Source organism: Furipterus horrens, unplaced genomic scaffold (assembly GCF_987537825.1).
Source record: "Furipterus horrens unplaced genomic scaffold, mFurHor1.1.pri manual_scaffold_5, whole genome shotgun sequence".
NCBI lineage: Eukaryota > Metazoa > Chordata > Mammalia > Chiroptera > Furipteridae > Furipterus > Furipterus horrens.
In genome coordinates, this window is record NW_028327175.1 from 145,171,803 (window position 1) to 145,192,189 (window position 20,387).

Sequence of the window (20,387 nt, forward strand, 5' to 3'; positions counted from 1 at the left end):
GGCTAAATCGAAACTCTTTTAAAGCCAAGACTTTTACATTGTTATATCTTATTATAGGTAAAAGTAGTCACATAATTTGAATTATTTCTTCTGGAGGACTACTATTCCTAGCACCGCAGTGGAAGATTGTCCACAGAGCTCCCAGGTCAAACAGACTGGTGAAATTACCATGTCATTATACTTAGAGACCTGTATGCTTTTTACTCTCCTGTTCTTCAGATCTGCACAGCTCCTGTCTGCACATTCCATTATGTTCACCATACACGTTTTGAGAACAGAACCCTACAAGCCTGACTGCCTTTAATTTCCAACAAGATTTGTGTGTGTGTGTGTGTCTTGAGTACTATGTGCAAAGTGAAACCAGTCAATTACCCTTTTATAAGTCTCTTTCCCTTGGACTTTCTCCTCTGGAGAGACACCATTTTGCAAAACACTCATTTGTTATCTACACTTCAGTGCACCCCCTTAAGCATTACTTCTAGGGGAAAAGGAAAAGGTTATACCTCTTGGTTCTGGGTAACTTGTGCCTAAGGCTTACTTTGAGCTGCTAGTAACCTCCTGTCTGTGTTAAATAGACCCCAGGTGTACAGTTCCGAAGTTCAATTTATTTTTGCCCTAAGGAATGTTTGCTTTAGCAAAGTTTTAAGTGTCTGCTTAGAACTGCTTTTTGTATTTTAAGTGCTAAGAACACTGTTTTCTTTATACCTAAACCCACCTCACTATCCATAGTTCTGGAATATTAGTGTAATATAACATTCCTATGTTTGGTAAGGGCTTCTTAAAAATAAACAATAGTGTTAAAATATGTACTAAGAATTTGAAAAAATTTGCAGACAATCTGTCGTCTTAAAATCTCTATATACAGGTTAAAATTTCCAGATTAAAAAAAAAACAAAAAAAAAAAAACTAGTACTGTATACAAGACCCTTGCTATTTGTAAGGGCCATGACTTGACAGCTTCAGGAATCCTCTGAATTGTGAATGACATGGAGAATAGAATATTTATGGAGCTTGGTCAAACAAACAAACCAAACAAAAAAACTGCTGCCCTGTGACCCAAGGTTGTATTTCTTCCTTTTACTGTACAAACTAACTTGAAGTTTATATCCTTGCCTACTATGTTCAGTGAAATCAGAAACCATGGCATATCAATATCTCAAAGTAGAGCCATTTCATGCTTTGGCACCAACACACTGAATCTCTTTTTCACCTTGTAGTTAAATGTGTGTAAATCTATTTCCTTCCAGTATAGTTTGGTTTCATCTTGTGTGACCTCTTGCTTCGATCTATAAACTTTCCACCAAAGTCAATAAACATAAAAGTACTATTAGAAATGGAATGGCTTCCATCTAATACTCCTCAGAAAAGGCTTCTCAGAAGAGGTGGCAGGTGAGCTGTGCCTTCAAGAGGTGCTATCACCTATGTCAAAATAAACAGGCAAGGCCAAATCAAGTCCAAAATGTTACAATCCATATAGTGTACTGGAAAGAAAGCTCTTTATTAGTCTCATGTCTGAGCCTAGTACTTCAGTGTTGACATTCTTAGTCATGGCTGAACACTGGAATCACTTGGCAAACTGTAATAATTACTGGGTCACAGCTCCAGGGGATCTAATTCAATATGTTTGAGAGAAGGCCTAGGTATCAGGACTCGTAAAACCTCCCTCTTGATATTAATGGGCAGCTTAGTTTGGAAGCTGTATGGCTCACTTAGTTGTGGTTCTCTGTCCCGCAGATGATTAGAAACAAACCATCTGACTCCCTGCTGGACACATGGACAGTGCATATCCTCAGGCTTCTCTCCTGCAAGAAAGTACTCCAAATTAAAGTTACTGATCCAGCTATAATCTCTCAGCATCTAATGAATCACATTTATTTTTGAGAAATAATGTATTTATTCAAAAAATATTTGAGAAGCTATGCATGTCTGGCTCCAAGTTTTGCTAGCTGAACTCTCTTCTTTACTCCCTATTGCTTTCTTGCGTAAATTCCATCAGTGGCTCATGTCATCCATGGAATATTATCATCGAAGGCCACTTTTGTATCTCTTGTCTCATTTTCTACCACTTGCTGCCAAAGTTGGACTCCAGTAACACTGAGAAGTTAGTCATTCTCTGTTCAGACCAGGCTCATTCTTGCACCTGAGCATTTCTTTTTTCTCTCTTTTATTCCACTAGATACTTTTTCATACATCAAGGCTCAGATCAGCCAGTGACTCTTGTAGGACTCATCTCTGAACTCCATGTCACCAAACCTTTTGTGCTGTAAATACCTCCGGCAAAGCATTTCTGTGTTATTTTGAAATTGTCTCATTTCACTTTTGCCCCCCTGCCCCTCGCCTTGGACTGCAAACTCAGGAAAGGCATTTCTTAATCATCTGTGTATACCCATTTCCTAGTATGGTCCCTAACCCATTTATTTGATTATTTATGAAAATGGATCTAATTTGGAGTATGGAATATTGGAGTGCTGCTAATGACCTGATACTTAAGAGTGAGAACAATCAGATCTAACAATTTGGCAACAAGAAAAAGAGAAAACTTGAGAAAAAGGTCAGTCATGGGAATGGGAGGTGACCATTTCAAATCATCTGACCTGTACGCCTCAGTTACACACAGGTCATGGCCATGCTATGGCTCAGGACAGTAGTGGATATGAATAATGATGAACCCATGTAAGTCATAAAAGGTTAAATATGTCCCATACATGTTGTTTAAAAAATAAAGTGGGTGTTACAGTATAAATGCATTTTAACCAAATCAGTTAAAATAGAAAAAGGGGTTATCTGGAAATTTTGCTTATTTAAGACAGATACATCATTTTGTAATGATGCTAGATAAATTATATATTATATTTTATACTACAGTATCCATTTTGTTTTCTACATGCATTTTCTGCAAAAGGAATTACCTGACCACAGCCATATAAGGTGATAGTTACTCAGACTCTTTATTTAATATCAAACAATAATGTGCTCATTCCCTTCAACATCACTGATTCACATAGAACCAAGTATGGAGATAAAATAAGAATTTTAAGAAAAAGCTTTCTCTTGGGGACATTTATTTCAAAGCTATTGCTTGTGAATTTTTCCTCTAAATACACAGGCTTGGAAATAACTAGTTTCCATTTTTGGATGCTTATAAACTCCTAAGAACCTGTAAGAAATACCTCTGTATTCCATCTCAAGATTTTGAGGAATAAAATAATTGAGGTATGCACTTAGCATTGTGGCTGCAACATAATTTTTTTGCAGATGTTAGGAATAGCTAAATATTTATTTTTAGTTCTGATCTCTCATCTGAAAAATGGAGATAATAATGATGTTTTTATTAAGTATCCAAAGAGCTTCTTGTAATAATCCAGGTTAATATAAGTTATGAAGTATATGTTAGTAATACTAATTATAAATTATTTTACAAAACTGAAAGTATTACTCTGTCAAGGATATTTGTGTTTTAAAAATTGTACAAATTCAAGTTAATTCAATTTAACAAATTTTTTGTCGAGCCCCTTCTTTAGCAGAAGGCATTGTGGTGGCTGTAGTTGGAAATGAAGGATAAATAATATGTCGGATATTCTTCTTTGAGTATAAGATAGTTGTATAAATAAGGACTCAGAACAAAAGGTGGAAAGACATGGGCTGCAATTGTGAGACAGAAGAGTACTATGGTTTGGGGGGGGGGGGCTCTCTATTTAGAGAATCAAGGGAGGGCTTATTAAAGAACTGGATTACTGGATTCCGGGCCTGGGAGTAGCAGATGCAAACCATACAAGTGAAAAGGAAGACAGCTAAGGCCCTGGAGTGGCTGGAGTGTAAGGAGTGGGAGAGTGTTTAAACCAGTGCCAGATCCCAGAGGGCCTTACATTCGACTGCAGGGAGCTTGATTATGAGGCCACGGAGAAGGTTGAACTATTCAAGGATTTGAGACCTAAAGTGGTAGGATTACAGCAGTGTTTTAGGAATCAATTTGTAATGTTAAAATTGAGTGCATTGCAGTAAAATCAAAGACTTCCAGTTTTTGTATCCAAGTAGTTTTCTTGGGATTATTATATCCGACATGTTCTTTTGTATTTTTAGAATAAGGAAAAATTGGTCTTCTGTAAGATTAGGAGGAAGTCAAACTGTGAGCATAGGCTTTCTAAGGCAGACCTGGATTCAGATTCTGCTTGTAAAGTTTAATTGCTTGTTGTTCTTGGAAAACTACTCAGTCTGTCCAAGCTTCCGATTTGTTCTGGTAAAATGGAGATTATAAGACATCCATGAGTCCCTGTACTGATTGAGACAGCCTTAGCACATTGCCTGGCATGTAGTAAGCCTCACATTAATAGTAGCTATTATTTTTTTTTATGTGAGTTAACATTGGTGTATAAAAGTGAGATTTTATAGTTATAAAATATATTGTGGTCAGAGAACTAGTGAAATCTCAACTGATCATTTCTTTGAAAGCAGCCCCTTCTGGTCCATTGCTGGAAATAAGCAAATAAGCTTGCTGGAAGGCAGTCTCAGCCACTGTGGTCCTATTTAAATGCAAGTGAGTTTTAACCACCACGGCTTCCACAGCAACCATGTTCTGTAAATCTGTGCTCGCAATACTGTCTGCATTGAACATACTCCATAGAACAGGTAGAAAGCCCTCTGAATGCTGGGGAGACAAAGGTCCTGGCTTTTCTTTTAAGCAGTGGCTGTCTGCAGAAGCTCCACGACATCGCCTGTGGGTGCAGGAGGTTGAAGGCAGCAGTAGGAAGGCAGCTCTTTATCCAGGTCTAAGGACAGTTGCTAGGTGTGGCATTACCATGTTGACTCTGACCGTACTTAAGAGCTGGCATTCAACCTGGCAGGAAAAGAAACTGGATGTTATGCTTCTATACAGCATGTTTTTAAAACTTCAAATTTTAGTTTAATATATCACCTGAAATTTTAGGTATGTGTGTGTCTCATTCAGATGTATGACTATAAAACAAACATCTCAGACCCAGAGATCCAGACTTCTTCCCTCCTGATGTTGAGGCATATGGGAAGCAAACACTTTCAAGGAACAGTTGTCATTTTTTTTAAAGCCAAGGAAAGTGGCACAAAGCTAAACAGATACAGGTGGCCAAGGCTAATAAAATATACCCTGTGACTCCAGCACACTTGTCTCTGGTGACCAAATAGTTTATCACCCTCAGATCTATGATCTCTGATCGCTCACCTGTGTTTTCTCCGACCCTCCCCTTTCCTTGTTGCACCACTCAGTACCCCTTGTAATGCTGTTTCCTCTGTAGCTATGTTCATTTCACCTTTTTAAACTATGTATAGCTATGCAGGGGAGGAAAAGATTTTCCCAACCCTCTTAGGGCTCCTGGCTGAGTCTGAAAAGTAAACTGATAGAGACAGATTAACCAGAGAAAAATATACAAAAGTATCTACTGTAAGCTTTACCTGATACAGAAGCCTTCACTAGGAAATACAGACCCAAAGAAACAGACCTGAGTGTTTTTTGCTAGGCTTCAGGAAGGGGGGATAGTTGTGTAGGAATCTCTTAGGTCAATGAGTAGGATGTAAGTGTAGCAGGTATGTTTGTTCGGGTTCTTCTTGGTCTCCATTTGTCTTCAGGGTGTAGAATGCTCCTTTTCTCAGGGCACAGGGAAGCACCTCTCATGTAAGGGTTTTGTAATCTGATCCAGTGAAAAAGGGCAGGGGGAAGCTCACAGTGATCTTCCTGCTTCTGCCTTTTCCTCAGACTCTTTCAGCTTAATAGGCAATATGCCAAGGTGTCATGTTTTGAAGTAGTGTGTCCTGAACCCCATCAGCTACTCAGCTTTTCCCAGCCAGGACCTCTGGCCTAGGAGACAGTCTTCCCTCCAGTTCTGTGCAAATTTAGTTGCTGTATATATATATTTTTAAATCTGTCATTACAACTATTATTAACAGTAGTGATGGTCATTCTGAATTCAGAAGCCTTAACATATGAGTCAAGCAGAGGCGGGTGGGGGGTATGAAGGTAGAGAAGTGTCTCTAGGGCTTCTTTTCAATATGTTTGCACAAGTTGTTAACACATTGAAGTGTTAGTATACCAGGGCGTAAAATGGTTTTGCCTGTAGTACTCTGACTGCTGCCCCAGATCATTCCTGGGGCTCCTGAACCTCCTCATGATCTAGGAGGCTCCAGCCTATATTCTTTCTGATTGGTTAGTGCTTTTTTAACTACTAGTTATTGAATATTTTGTTTATCACTTTGGCTAGTACTTCTGGTAAACACACTAATTCACATTCTGGAAGAAGCCCTTCTCCTTTTGTCTCAAAGTCCTTGAGAAGCACCTCAGCCTCACCCCAGTGCACTGTCTTTGAATGGTTCTATGGCCTATTGTGGAATAAAAAATGGGGGCAGGATCATGAATGATTCTGTAACCTCAGCTCTGAACAAAACCACTCTCAGACCAGTCTAGACAGAAATAAAATATCATTGAGGTGAGAACTACATCCTTCAATGTAATGTAAATTCTCTTGACTTTCCCTTCCTTCTGGTCCTCAATGACTCAGGAGGCCCTTTAAACTGAATAGTGTCCTCTCAAACAGAAATGTGAAATGTTCATTTTTAAAAAGCAAACTATTGAGTGAATTCTACCTACTTTTGACTCACTTCACTATCTATATTTGTTATGCAGTTCACAATAAATTGTGATTAATTTTTGTTTTTCTTTAAGTATTACATTTGTTTTAGTTGAAATTTCAAAACATATTTATGCTTCAGATGGTGAGTCTGAGACTCTAAATTGCATGCTTCCCTGTAACATATTTTATTATCTATCAGGGCAAATAATTTTCAAGTTCTGCCGAAGCTAATTGCCTTTATAGATCAAATTGTTAAATTTGAGTTATAGTGTAATTATGTGGAATGGGAACGCCTGCTTGTCTACTCTATAAACAGTTTTATTCTGTTGTGAAATGAATAGATCTGAAATGAACTAATCTTTTAAAAGATTTTTGGCATTTTGTGTGCTTGCCTTAATACCACTCTTAGTCATTATATTATATGAATATGTTCATATCAAAATCTCTGAGTAAAAACAGAGATTGAAAATCTATTTGAAAAATCATGCCATTGAAGAGCTCAGTTAAACATCAAATAAAACCAAAGCACTTATGGAATTTCATCTCAGGTTTTTCCCTCCCCTGTGTAATATTCAGAGTGAGGATTCAGTTAGTCCGGGGGGCCACTGCTGGGTCAACAGCTGTCTTTGAATAATAAACTCAAGCTATTCAAGTGGCTCAAAGGATAATTATGTGATCTGACCACCAAAAGACACAAAGCCTCAAAAAATGTTTGAAATTTGGAGAATGAAACCAGAATTCAGTAAAATTCCCCGTAGTTTTATTGCACTATGAGAAGTGTTAGTTTGTTTAGAAAATTGAGTACCTGGATATACAAAAATGCAAATGTAAATGATTGCATTTTGTCAGACAGCAGGGCAGATGGGGTGGAGGACTGAGGGGACAAGACCAAAAGCCAGATGAGACATCAAAGTGGTAAACTGAGTCAAAGTGTCACTTACTTAAATGAAGGTTAAAAATCCTTTTAAGAAAGAGCCAGTGTTTTCAGACTATATATACCTTTTCAAAAGTGACACAATTCAAATATGAAAAATATCTAATACTGGAGTTTTTATTAATAATAAAATTCCTAAGGGTGTTCATGTGAAGGTAAAGATACCTTCATTTTCTAAAGATTTCATAACTTATGTAAATAAAGAAGAAGACTTATTTCATCAAATAGTGTTTGTTTAGTGAAGAATAAACTTTACGTTGGGGCCTAGTAGGCACATATGCACATAGGTATTTACACAAAAAAGAAAAGCTTTTATAAATTATACATATTCTTACTATGTGTAATACATTTGATATTTTATGTTTTAGTACATTTAAAAATGCTGCTTGGAATTCACTAAACAGATTTTATGATACCTTTAAGGATTGCACTAAGCATGGGGCACAGCAGGTAGAATTAGGGCCTTTCTTGGTTTCTTGGACCGTAGGAGGATGTAAAGCTGCCAGTAATTCCTATTTATCATGGGGCTAAAGACCCATCAGTCCCTCAGATAAGCTACATCTGGACCCGCTGCACTGCAGGGGGTCTTAATTCTGACTTTCAGCCAGGCTATTGGCTTGATATGTTCTGGTACAAGTCATAAATTAATTTTCTAAGATAAGCTGACATAGTCCCAGGACTTTGTGTCCTAGGGATTTTATACTTATTCTTGTCATCAGTGTGGGAACTGATAAGAATCAGCTTCAATGCCCTGTTAAGGTAAGGATATTTACAAGTCAATGTGTGCTTAAAATCTGACCATAGAGTTCTGGCCAAGTCAGAGCTGAGGCCTGCCTGATATTCTGTTCCCACGTGACTGTGTCACCAGTGCTGTCAGACTGACTTACAGAGAATCCCTGGGTTTCAAGTAGGAGTGGGTACCTTAGTAGAGACAGGGCCAGTATAGCACCATCAAAGCAGATGGAAATTCAGTGATTCAGTCAGTTAGAACAGAAGTTCTTAGTAGTTAGAATGTAACACAGCATCATTAAGGCAAAGTTCAAGGTGAAGGAGTTTGATAAACAGTGTTACATGGAGGAATGTTTGAAGGGCTGGTATTACATCAGGGACAGCTGCAGGGACCACAGATCCACAGCAATGGCGGTGGCACAGACTCCTGCTCATAGCGCCAGCTGTTTGTGTCTTACATAACCTCGGTGAGCTACGCAGGTGCCGTGCCTGGAGGACTAGTGATAGGCAGGCTCTTTCTTCAGAAGTCTTAGCTGTCTGTATTTGATGAAAAAGCTGTATTTTCTGTGTATGCTTGGGTTCCTACTCTGGGGGATGTGGGATTGGAAGTTCCCTGTTCATGGGTATCTAGAGTGCTCCTTCTTTAGTACTGGCATTCTCATCCTCAGTGGCATGGCGGTCCTGTGGTTCGGGTGAGGATGCTGATTATGTGATCTTGAAACCATCCTGCCTTCCCACAGGCATCTGGTTGAACCCGCTATCATGGGATTGTCCTGGTGAAATGTCTCAGCAGGCAAAGAGTGTGCTGATGTTTGCTGAGCTTCCAGTTTTGACTCTTCAGGATGGGTTTTTGCATTTCTTCTAGTCCACAGAGGATTAATTAGGGATATCTCCAAGGATATTCAGGAAGGTAGGGGGTGGAGTTTACTTGGTGAATTTATGTGACTGAAGATAAAATGTGAAGAAGATAGGAAGCTTCAGGTTGTTCATGGGTTTGAAGGTCACTGGATTACTATTAGAGTTGGAAAATGACCCAATAAAAATAAATGCATTTCAACCCTGTGAGTTTTTAGATTCAGCCACTCTGAGCTTACTGTTCTCTTTGTAAACTGCAAATCTCACCATCTCTGTGCTTTACAAACATTGTTCCCTTCTCCTTTTTCCCCATTCAGCAGGGAATTATTATCTGCCTGTATATCAATTAGCTGTATATAATCTTGTCTCTTTACACTAAACTTTCTTTGATTATAATAATAATAATAATAATAAATTTACAGGTATATAATGCTTACAATAGAACAAGTTCTATACTTTGTGACTATTAAATCATTTAACCCTCACAGAAGTCTGTTTATACAGCTCTAATTATATTTTTCAGAAAAGGAAACGGCATAGGAGTGTTATGTGGCTTGCTTAGGATTACCGAGTTGGGATTTGTAACCAGGCAGGTCGGGCTCACGTATCCACATATTTAATCATCATGCTACACTGCCTCTCATGTTAGGGACTATGTCTTGCATAGCTCTGTAGCCTCAGTGCCAAATGCAGTATCTCTTGTATAAATGATGTAATTTGAAATTAATGAATGGCCAGACTCTTCTAGTAAGTGCATGTCTCTCATGTGGACCTGATGTTTAGGTTTAGTCAAGGAGGATTTTATAGACAAATTTGAGCAGCCTTGGAACCAAGTTGCTGTCCAGCCCAAGAGGTGTGGGGAAGTACAGGATATAAAGAAAGTCTTATCAGTGAAAGTTGAGGCATGGCTTTGTTGTAGCACAAAATCTTTAGTAGAGAGATGTGTATCCCAGATGTCCAGTTGGCTGAGACAGGACAATGATGGTTTGCGGAAGAGAAACAAAATTGTTCCAGGCTTTGGTGGTGGTTTTTTTTTTTTTGGGGGGGGGTGTTCTGGCTAATTTGTGGTTGGTGATATAAGCAAAATTTAATTTTCCTTTAGAGAATAGGAAGGAGAATGCATCAAACTTGTAGCCTTAATAAGGTTAGATATTTTGTAAGGAAATGCTTCACAGAAGAACAAGTCCCCTGATGATTATTGTTTCATGAGGGGGAAATGGTTTATTTATGACAACATATGTAGACTAAAAATATTACTGTTAGTTGTTAGTAGAGAACTAGTTCTGTGATAAAATCTGTGGCTCCAGACCAGATTTTTCTCTGATCTCATATTCAAACCACCAGAATTCAAAGTCGGCAATATTGAAAACTTTCATGGTGTTATCATGACTGTACCAGTCTTTCTTGGCAGCCCTGGATAATCTAAGTCCAGATGTGCAATATGTAATGGGCAGCATTTACCACAAAGAAGAAAAGTCCTGAACCAAGAAATACTTTGTTTGTTGCCTCCTAACTGGCATGTTTTATGATGAATGAAGCTGTTCTGTGATCCTGTTCTCCATGAAGAGGTCTTGTGTTTGAAATAAACTTGGGGTCTCAGGGAGGAGAATTTCATTTAGGACTGTCACTCATTTGGGCTCCAAAAAGGTAGATGCAACCATTTTAAAGAAAGTTTTCTCCTTTCTGATGTCATAATCTTCTTCTAAGATATGACTGTCCTCTGTCAAAATGAGGCAGAAATCATGACTTGAGACCACATTGTTCTTAACTCATTAATTTTCCAATTGTTATTTTTTTTTACTTCAAGCATTTATTAGATACTTAAGCACACTAAGGTGGTTCATACTTACTGCAGCTATTTCTATAAGCAGTAGCAATGACTATAGTGCTATAATCATTAGGACAGTCAATTAATAGGTGTTCAATACTTTAAAAAGGCTTAAAGCCAACTTCAACCATAAACAAATACACTTAAATATAATAGTATAATTTCTGACTGAAATAATAATAGGTGGTAATTTATTTCAAAATGATATAGGTGATATTTAATTATAGATTACAGTAGTCACTCACTATATCGTGGTTCACTTATCATGGCCTCACTGTATCGTGGGATTTAAAAAATATACTATAATTATTTATCGCGGATTTTTCACTACATTGCGGGATTTTGCAGTACTGTATATGTATGTTGTTAAAGTTACATAGGTTTAAGCGTGTAGAATAAATGTAAGGTTCCTACTTTGCGGGGGGTCTGCAACGTAATACCCGTGATAAGTGAGGGCATACTGTATTTTAGAGTTGGGGGTTGAAGATAAAATCACCAGTTAAAATATAGTATATTTGCATCCTTTGTTAAGTTTATGCCTAGGTATTTTATCCTTTTGTTGGAATTGCAAATGCAATTGTCTTTTCCATTTCTTCTTTTTTCTGAAATTTCATTGTTAGTAGATACGAATGCAGTGGATTTTTGTACATTGATTTGGTGTCCTGAAACTTTACTGTATTTATTTATTTATTGTATTTAATGGTTCTTTTGTGGAGTCTTTAGGCTCATAGACTCAGATGACATTATGGTTGTTACCAGAGGAAAGGAGGGTAGGGAGGCAGTAAAGCGTAAAGGGGGTCAAATATATGGAAGAAAACTTGACTGTGAGTGGTGGGCACACGATGCAATGTACAGATGATGTATCATAGCACAGAATCGTACACTTGAAACCTATATAATCTTATTAGCCAATGTCATCCCAATACATTTAATTAAACAAATGCAGTGACTTTGATATCAAAAACTATGAGTCTGATCTGAAGGGTGAAAATGGATTATACATATTTACTAAGGAGCAACTTCTAAGACCCCTAAATGCCATATACAGTATTACACTAAGCCTTCTGCCAATGTCAGCAAGTATGTGCAGAATTTTAATAGTCTAAATGGGCATGCATATTAATGTTGAATTCTGAAAATACAAAGACATATACATAAACAATTAAAGCTATATCCATTTTTTTCCCAGTGACAAACATAAGATTGTTCTTTTTTTTTTTAACTCATAAGTTTCAGAAATATTATTGCCTTGTGGAAATGCATTGCTTACATTTAGATATACTTTCAATTTTCTTTCACTATCCATGTCTCTAATCTAGAATTTATAACTCAGTTTTCCTACTAAAAATAAAGGGGTTTAGACTGAATCTGTCCTTAATCTCGATTATATATTGAATGTCTACTGTTTGCTAGGCATTGTTCTAAGTGAAACAATGGATATAACTAAAGTCTCCCAATCTTCTGAGCTTCAGGTGACAGGGGGAGAGTCCCAGGTAGCAAATAAAAAGGAAGGATGATTTCAAGTCATAATGGGTGTGGTAGAAAGCCTTTCTTCCAGGAGACTCAGTTGTGCTGTGGTTTGCAGCTGTGTTTAATATCAACCCGTCATTAAAGTGCCTAGTGAAGCCCCACGGCTCTGGAGAGCCTTTTAATGCAACAACAACAACAAAGTAAAACTAGGATATAGAATAGAAAATGAATGGGGGCAAAGGGCACACAATGAGTGGGAAAGCTCGCCAAGGCCTGAATGATGGGAACAAAATAATGACAAAGATTTTGAGGAGTGTTCTAGATGGAGGGTCTACAGAATGCAAAGTTCTGAGGAGGGATGCAATCTGGTGAGTACAAGGAGGAGAAAGAGCCAGTGTTTCTGAAACAGAATTAATGAGAGTGAGAATGGGAGGAGATGAGAATGGAGATGTGTGTGTAGGAGTCAGAATACAGAGACCTTGCTAGATCACAAAAAGTTGTTTATGGTTTCAGTTGTATGATTTCAATTGGAAGGTTTTAAGCAGTAGAGTTATTTCAGTTTATATGCTGTTTGAAAGGTCTCTTTGGTTGCAGTAAAAAGAATAGGTGGGCTAGAGTGTGGTGAGTAGAGAGGCTGGATAGGAGGAGGATGTTGTAAAAGTTCAAGATACGATTTTGGCTTGGATTAGGGAATTAATAGTAGCAATAGCGACAGACAACTGGGCTTGGCACGTGCCTTGAAGGGAGAGGCCTTTCTAATGGATTGACTCTGGGCAGTGCCAACAAGATGAAGATTAAGGAGGGCTACTTCATTCATGCAATTAATATTCTTGCGTTTCCATTCTGTTTCAAGCCTTATGGTATACACTGAGGATATGAGAGTGAACAAAAACTAGGCCTTCAACAGAACTTAAGATTTTCTTAAGAACATTATTAAAATGATCATATGAATAAATAAATATAAGTGAGTACATAAACATAAACTCAGAAAAGGGCAGTGAAATAAAGCTATGTGGTACTGTAAAATCATAGAACGGATGGGTGTGGGATGGGAGGTTATGCTCTAAGATCTGAGCAAGAAGTAGGATGGAACTAGGAGAGAGGGAGAGGGCGTGAGGCAGCAGGAGTGCGTAGGCCTGGTGGTAAGAAGTGGGTGTGGTGGAGTTGAGAAAGGCACCTAAGATGACCAGAGCGGCTGAGCAGCAAAGTAGTGAGAGTGAGCATAGGTTGAAAAGAGTGGCATATACATACTAACTACAGTCTTGTAGGCCATGTTAAGGAGTCTAGCTTCTATCCTAATAACTATGGAAACCTTTAAAGGAACCTAATAGTTGCTAGTGTTTCTTCCAATTCGAAATCTTGTATTTTTTTTTTCTTCGACTTAATTTGAAATGAGAAAATGTTAGAGCTGCAAAGTGAACTTCAAAAAAACAGTGAAACTGCTGACATTTGAGTAAGATAATTATAGAGACTCTCGAAGAATCGGCGTGCACGGTCATTTTCCCCTCAGGCACAGTGGGACATTTCAGGATGGTACAGCCATTACAGTCCTGGTATTACAACACCATCGGTGTCATCTTTCCCAGACTGGGACCGCCATTGCCCATTGTTCCACAGGCTCTCTTCTGGGCTCCTGAGTTTCATGAGCTTACGCAGCATGGGAATATGGACAGTGAATACCTGTGTAGTTATGCTGAAATAACTGAGGTGGTCGTTGTGGGTGTCGAGTTACAAAAAACAGATGATAGTAGGAAGGTAATTAGACAATTTTCATGAATTAGTAAACAGACTGTGGATATTTCTGTCAAACTTTCTACTCTCTGGGATGAAGGAACTAAAATCCTGCATGAGCCAGCTGGGCTGGACAGGAGGGAGCCCACTGTCATCTTGGTACACCCTGGACCCTTATGAAAAACTAACCTGTGGCAGACAGAGCTGTCAGGACAGGACGGAGGCGGGTGTCTGGTGCCATGATGTCACCTAGGATTCAGCTATTTTGGATGCCACTAACTTTGGACTATGCTGCTTTGTGACTCAGTACCTCCCCATGTTGCTAGTTGTGGTTGGGTTTTCTTTCACTTAGAACCAGGGAGTTGTGACCAATCTATTTGTTTATTACTGAGGGGTGACTTGGATGCCTTTCTTCTATGTAATGTAAAAGAAACTGGTTGTTGCTCATACTAAACCACCCAGCCACAGGTAGGGGGTGGGGCATGGCCCGTCCTTCTCACTATCTCCCCTACAGTTCATGATAACACATGAATGGAGCACCTGCATTGGATACCACTTCCACCTCTTATTAATGACATGACTTTGGGCTAGTTCACTGTGTGTGCTTCAGCTTCTCTATTGCAACCCCTCATCTGGTTACTGTGATGCTTCCCTGAGATAAGAGCCATGAATGTGCTTTGCCCACTGTGCTAGAAATAGAGATCTGACCGGGCTATATTCCAGACTCTTCTCCCACCCCTCAGCTGAGACTCCAAGGATGGGGAAGACACCATCTTTCACCACAGTGGCTGGAAGGCTCAGGCTTTTCAGAACCAACCAGAGAGAGAGCTTTCAGGAGAAGGCAGGAGTCAAGTACGGGGTTACAGTCCCCCAGCCATCTGTGGAGGTTATTTATTGCTGTGTAAGAAACCACCCCAGAACCTAGTGGCACAGAATAAGAACCATTTTATTAGGCTGGCCAAAAAGTCCATTATGTGTTTTTTCCATATGATGGATCCAGTAGTGATTACTTGTTTTTAACTTCATTCAAAACAATTTTGTTAGATTATATTGTGACAGCTGTCATATCAGCGCGCATTTTTAAAAAGCTTACTAAAATTGGTGAATTTTTGTGCAGCCGTTTTAATATTGAAGATAGGAGAGATGTGCAATGTTTGCAGCATATTATGCCTTATTATTTCAAGAAAGGTAAAAATGGAACTGAAACACACGCACAAAACGATTTGTGTAGTATATGGCGAAGGTGCTGTGATTGATGGAATGTGTCAAAAGTGGTTTGCAGAAGTTTCTTGGTACTGTTGACATTTTGACCAAATAATTCTTTGCTGTGGGGCTGTCTTATGCATTGGAAGATGTTTAGCAGCACCCCTGGCCTCTACCCACTAGAAGCCAATAGCGGGAGAGAGCCGACAAGCTCAAAATATCTAAATCAATAAAGTTATTGGAGACAATGAAAATGTATCTTTTATTTTATGGAAAAAATGTAACAGACTTTGTGACCAACCCAATACTATGCTCACAAATTTTGTGGATCAGGAATTCAGATGCGTTAGAGATGGCTTGTCTCTGCTCCAAGATATTTGGGACTTCAAATGGGGACATTCAAATGCTGAGGCTGGGCTCAGCTTGCAGCTTCTCACTCACATGTCTTCCTCCTGACTGCATTTAACTGAGATGACGTAGAGGCTAGGCTAGGACTGGTACCTCCATATGGTCTGGGTTTCTCACAGTACGGAGCTGGGTTCCAGGGGGAAGTCTCCTGAGAACCAGGTGGAAGCTGCATGACCTTTTCATAGCTAAATTTTGAAGTCAAGAAGCATCACTTCCAAGCAGGCTATTGTTACCAAAGAACCTCTGAGGCCACACCATATTCAACAGAAGGGCATTAGACTCTAGCTCTTAAGGAGAGAATGGCAAAGTCACCATGCAGGAGAGTTTTTGGCATAGATGTTATTTTATGGTTATCTTTGGGAAACATGGCTGTCATAGAATTGCAGCATCTCAGGAAATCTTGGACACCAACCTCAATCTCCTCTGGAACATTGTGGCCCGTTCTCACCCAGCCTCTGTTGCTATGTGCTCAGTGTTTGGTGTTTTTGCTCACTGGGACACCCCATTCCACCTTGGAGCATTTCCTTCTTGTGTTTATGTGCCATCTGAAACCCTGGGTTTCCTCCCTTTAATTTTCACACACCCTCTGCCTCCCTCTGCCTCAGCACAGCTCAGTGGCAATTTGAACACAGCTGCAGTGGATTCTGAGTTTTCTCTTCTCACAGCCTGGCCTCCCAACTCCACCAGCCCTTCCCCTGTTCTTCGTAGGTTTGGTTTCTCTGTACCTCGGTCCCATTTCAATCTTCACTTTTCAGAAATCATTCAGGTTTTTCTGTGAAGCAGATACCTCTTGGATTCATCTCCAATCCCTCCTTCCTATTTTTCCACTGCCCAAACTTTGAATTTATTCTAATGGTTTCTTATCAGCCTTAGTGGGTAACCTTGATTAATGGAAAACATTTGGAGTAATTCTATTTGTCTTGCCAGGCATTTGTTTAAGAACAGGCATGCAGCCCAAGCCAGGGAGACATAATGGCATGGTTGCAAGGGCTGTTGGAATTTTTTCTCCACAAAAGGAGTTGTAAGATGAGACCAGAGCTGTCATTTGGGACAATGAGGACCCATCCTGTTGAGAAAGCTGGTTGAATGAGGGGAAGGACCTGTGTCCTTGGAGAACTTGAGGAGCCAAGAAATTAATCATTCCTGAAACTTTTTCATTTCTAGACTTCTTGTTACATGAGAAACTAAATGGCCCTATAATTTAAGCAATTTATTTAATAAACATTTATGGAATAATGAGGCGCTTTTCTAGGTAAAAGGGGTAGAAAGGAAAGGGATAGTCTTTTAAAAAGGAGATAAGTGAGGGGAATGAACTCAGGTGAGCTGAGAATTCTTCAAATTTTGGTCCTTTTTATTTCCATTTTCCCTAAAATAATTATATGTCTACCACTGGTATGTGACCATAAAAAGATGCTAATTCTTTTTGGGGGGTGGCTTTCCCTTGCTCAACATCCAGTGACCTCTTTCTCATCCTTCACTTGGGACTTGAGAATCTCCTCCATGGCGAAGCCCTTGGGAAAGAGTCAGATCTCTCCTAGACTGTGCAAATATAGTACAGAAAACTGCACTGACATATAGGATAGCATTTTTCATACTGGACTGTTGGGGAGGTTTTGAGAGCTCTTGGATTTGGAGCCAAGTGAAAAATAAGACAAACATTAAGATGAAGGGGACTAAATCATTACCACTATTACTAATAAAACCTAGACTAGGGAATGTGGTGTAGGTATGAGAGTCAAATGGGCTTCCTAATCTGGACCCGCAATTTGGGCTGAACTGTCCTGTCACATAAGCCCAGACAGGGGCAGGTTTCACCGTGCCAGGGAGAAGAGTCTTCCCCTGGAGGGGCAGCAGAGAATGCCAGGCTGAGATGGACATACACATTACTTCCAAATTTACCAGTCAGATTGTAACAGAACCACTGGACTCTCCAATTGAAACAGAACCCACAGGCTATTCTGTTAGGGGCCCGATTGCCTGCCGCCAGAATTATAACTCTCAATACCAGAGTTTAGTGAAAAGAAAAAGAATTGTTTATTTAATAGTTATATAGAGTTAGATTATTTGCGGATTTCTACCGTTAAGTCTTATGTTCCTTAAAACAACACCCACAAACACATTTTTCTGCCTCCCCCTACCAAACCAGGCTACTTTTAGAAAAGTTAGAGATACCGTTTCCCTACTTCCTAGACACAGTTCAGCTTTACCAGTAGTTGCCAATCATTTGATTCTGATTGGGAAGGCCTTTCTGTGTTGTGGTGCCTGCCAGCTTTTAATCCAGAACCGTGTGGATTCCCAGCCTTTCCTTTCCAAAACCACAAAGGTATTCCCCCTTCTCCAAGCTGCAAGGTGTTCTCAAAGCTGCATAGTGTTCTTTCCTTTTCAAAGCTGCATGGTGTCCAGTTAAAATGTCTGCCGCTTATTTTTAAATCCCTGACTGCGTCCTGTGACACAGTGAGCATAGTACCTAGTTCTGACTATTCACGGAACCTCATGCAGGCTCTGTGTGCTCTTTCCATACCATCCCCTGGTCCAAGACCCCTCCCATCTTCTTGAGGCCTTGGAAGCATCATAGCCATTTGCATAACAAAGACACTAGCCCCTAGCCCCAGGCTTGCAAAGGCATCCTGAAAGCTGCTTCCTTTTCCCCATCCCCCAGTCTGCAGGCTCTGGGGGTTTTTGGACAACCCCATTGTGTAACAGGATAAATCAGGCCATTTCCTCTTTTGCCCAGTGAAGAAAGGGGAAGAGAGAGGCCCTAAGGGTTACTAATTAAGCTACATTCTTATTGAAAGAAACATCAAGGGTGGAAAGATGCTCCAGGTTTCTCCCTCCCCTTCTACAGATTATAACTCTGCCCTTGTCAATTTTAGCCACTGCCTGTGCATAGTCGCTACTAACCACATATGAGTAGTTAAATGAAAATCAATTAAAATTAAATATATTTTAAAATTCAGCTTCTTAGTTGCACTGGCCACATTTCAACTGCTGCTACATTGGACAATGCAGCTATATAACATTGCCACCATCAAAGAAAGATCTACTGGACAGTACTGCTGTGAGATTTTTGTCTTACCTCTGTATCCGCAGACTCGACTCAGAGACACTCAGAAATGTTTGTTGAATTGATATATGAAAGTAGACCATTGTGTTTTGTTTTTCAAATCTGCATGTCCTAAAGATCTTTTCATTCCAAAGCAGCGAGACATGAAAATGGAACAGATATCTTGTTACATAAAATAAATCAGTTGAAGAATGTATATTCTATAAACTTAATGTTAAAACTTGTTACAAGAAAATCGGTTATGCTTGAGTAAAAAATAAACAGATTAGGTAGTGCGTTAACTTTTTTAGATATACAAAGAAAATTATGGCTATTCTCAATGTCAAGTATCATGGAAAGGCAATTAACAGCAGATAGAAAGTGTTCAGAAACATAGTATGGAAGTGTAAAGAAAAATCATAGCCAAGTCACACTCAAAACATGAATTCTCTTTCCTATGAAGCATGCAAAATATTATTTTCTTGCCCCAAATATGGCTCCCTTGCTAAGCTGCAGAGAAACATATGGCCAGATGGCACAGTTCTCATTTTGCTGTTATAGCTCCTGACCCAGCCATATCTTTTCTCCCACCTCTCCTTATAGAAATTACTTTTGTCTGTTTCAGGAATTATCTTAACTCTGGGAATGAACATAGTGACTGTGTCAGAGTCAAAATATTGACACATTGACTGTAACAATGTTCTCGCAGCCTTACTCTGCTCCTAATGTGGTGGTTTATGAACTCACAGATGCTGGACCAGAATTCAGTCCATAAAATCAAGACATTCTGTTTGATGGAGCCAAATCTAAATTGATGAAGCAAGGACAGTAAAGCATGAAGCAGTGCCTTAAAAGTAACTAGGGCCATGAAACCCACACTAAAAGTCAACATGGTTTCATAATGAAGATCTTTAGATGTCACAGTAATTTCTCAGAAAAAAAGTTATCATTATGAGAATACTAAAACTAAATGAGAATAACAAAATAATACTAGAGACCAATTTAATTAGCAGCTTTGTTGTTTTATTTTATGCTCAGTTGATGGGAGAAAAGAATATTTTCATCAAACTATTAAAATGAATGGATTTAAAGATATGAATGTAATCCTCCATAAAAACGGCATTAACAAAGTAGTTTTTTAAATGTGCATGATAGAAATGACTTTCTTGTAATTATTTTGTTCATTGACTATTATTTATTATTAAACAATAATGGATTCTAGGTTTGGGTAGAATTCCAGGGGGGGATGAATGCATCCCTCGGGAACTGATACTGGGAGAGGTTGAGTTGTTTGGTAAATTACTTCTTTCTTAATTTATTTTTCTGCTGCTATTTCTATTTTTCAGACCCACTATGAAAATGGGGAATATATCATCAGGCAAGGTGCAAGAGGGGACACGTTCTTTATAATCAGCAAAGGAAAGGTAAGCTATGGTAGAACAAGAGAGTGACATAGAAGGGGAGTCAGTCTCCTCAGTGACCCTGGCAACAGCGTCTATGCAGCATCTTGAGTTATCCTGATTTTTCCATTTTCTGAAACTGAAAGAGGAATGTTTGAGCATAAATTTCCCCAAAATAATGCAGGAGGAA

The 20,387-nt window shown here is 39.1% G+C and overlaps 1 protein-coding gene across 3 annotated transcripts in view; it reads left to right on the plus strand.

Moving 5' to 3' along the window:
- Positions 1–20,387, plus strand: part of PRKG1 (protein kinase cGMP-dependent 1) — a 1,228,801-nt gene that overhangs the window by 996,541 nt on the left and 211,873 nt on the right. For all 3 annotated transcript variants that reach the window (XM_090278041.1, XM_090278040.1, XM_090278045.1), the window contains exon 6: positions 20,144–20,221. In XM_090278041.1, the coding sequence (XP_090134167.1) occupies positions 20,144–20,221 (78 nt within the window). The remainder of the gene's footprint in view (positions 1–20,143; positions 20,222–20,387) is intronic.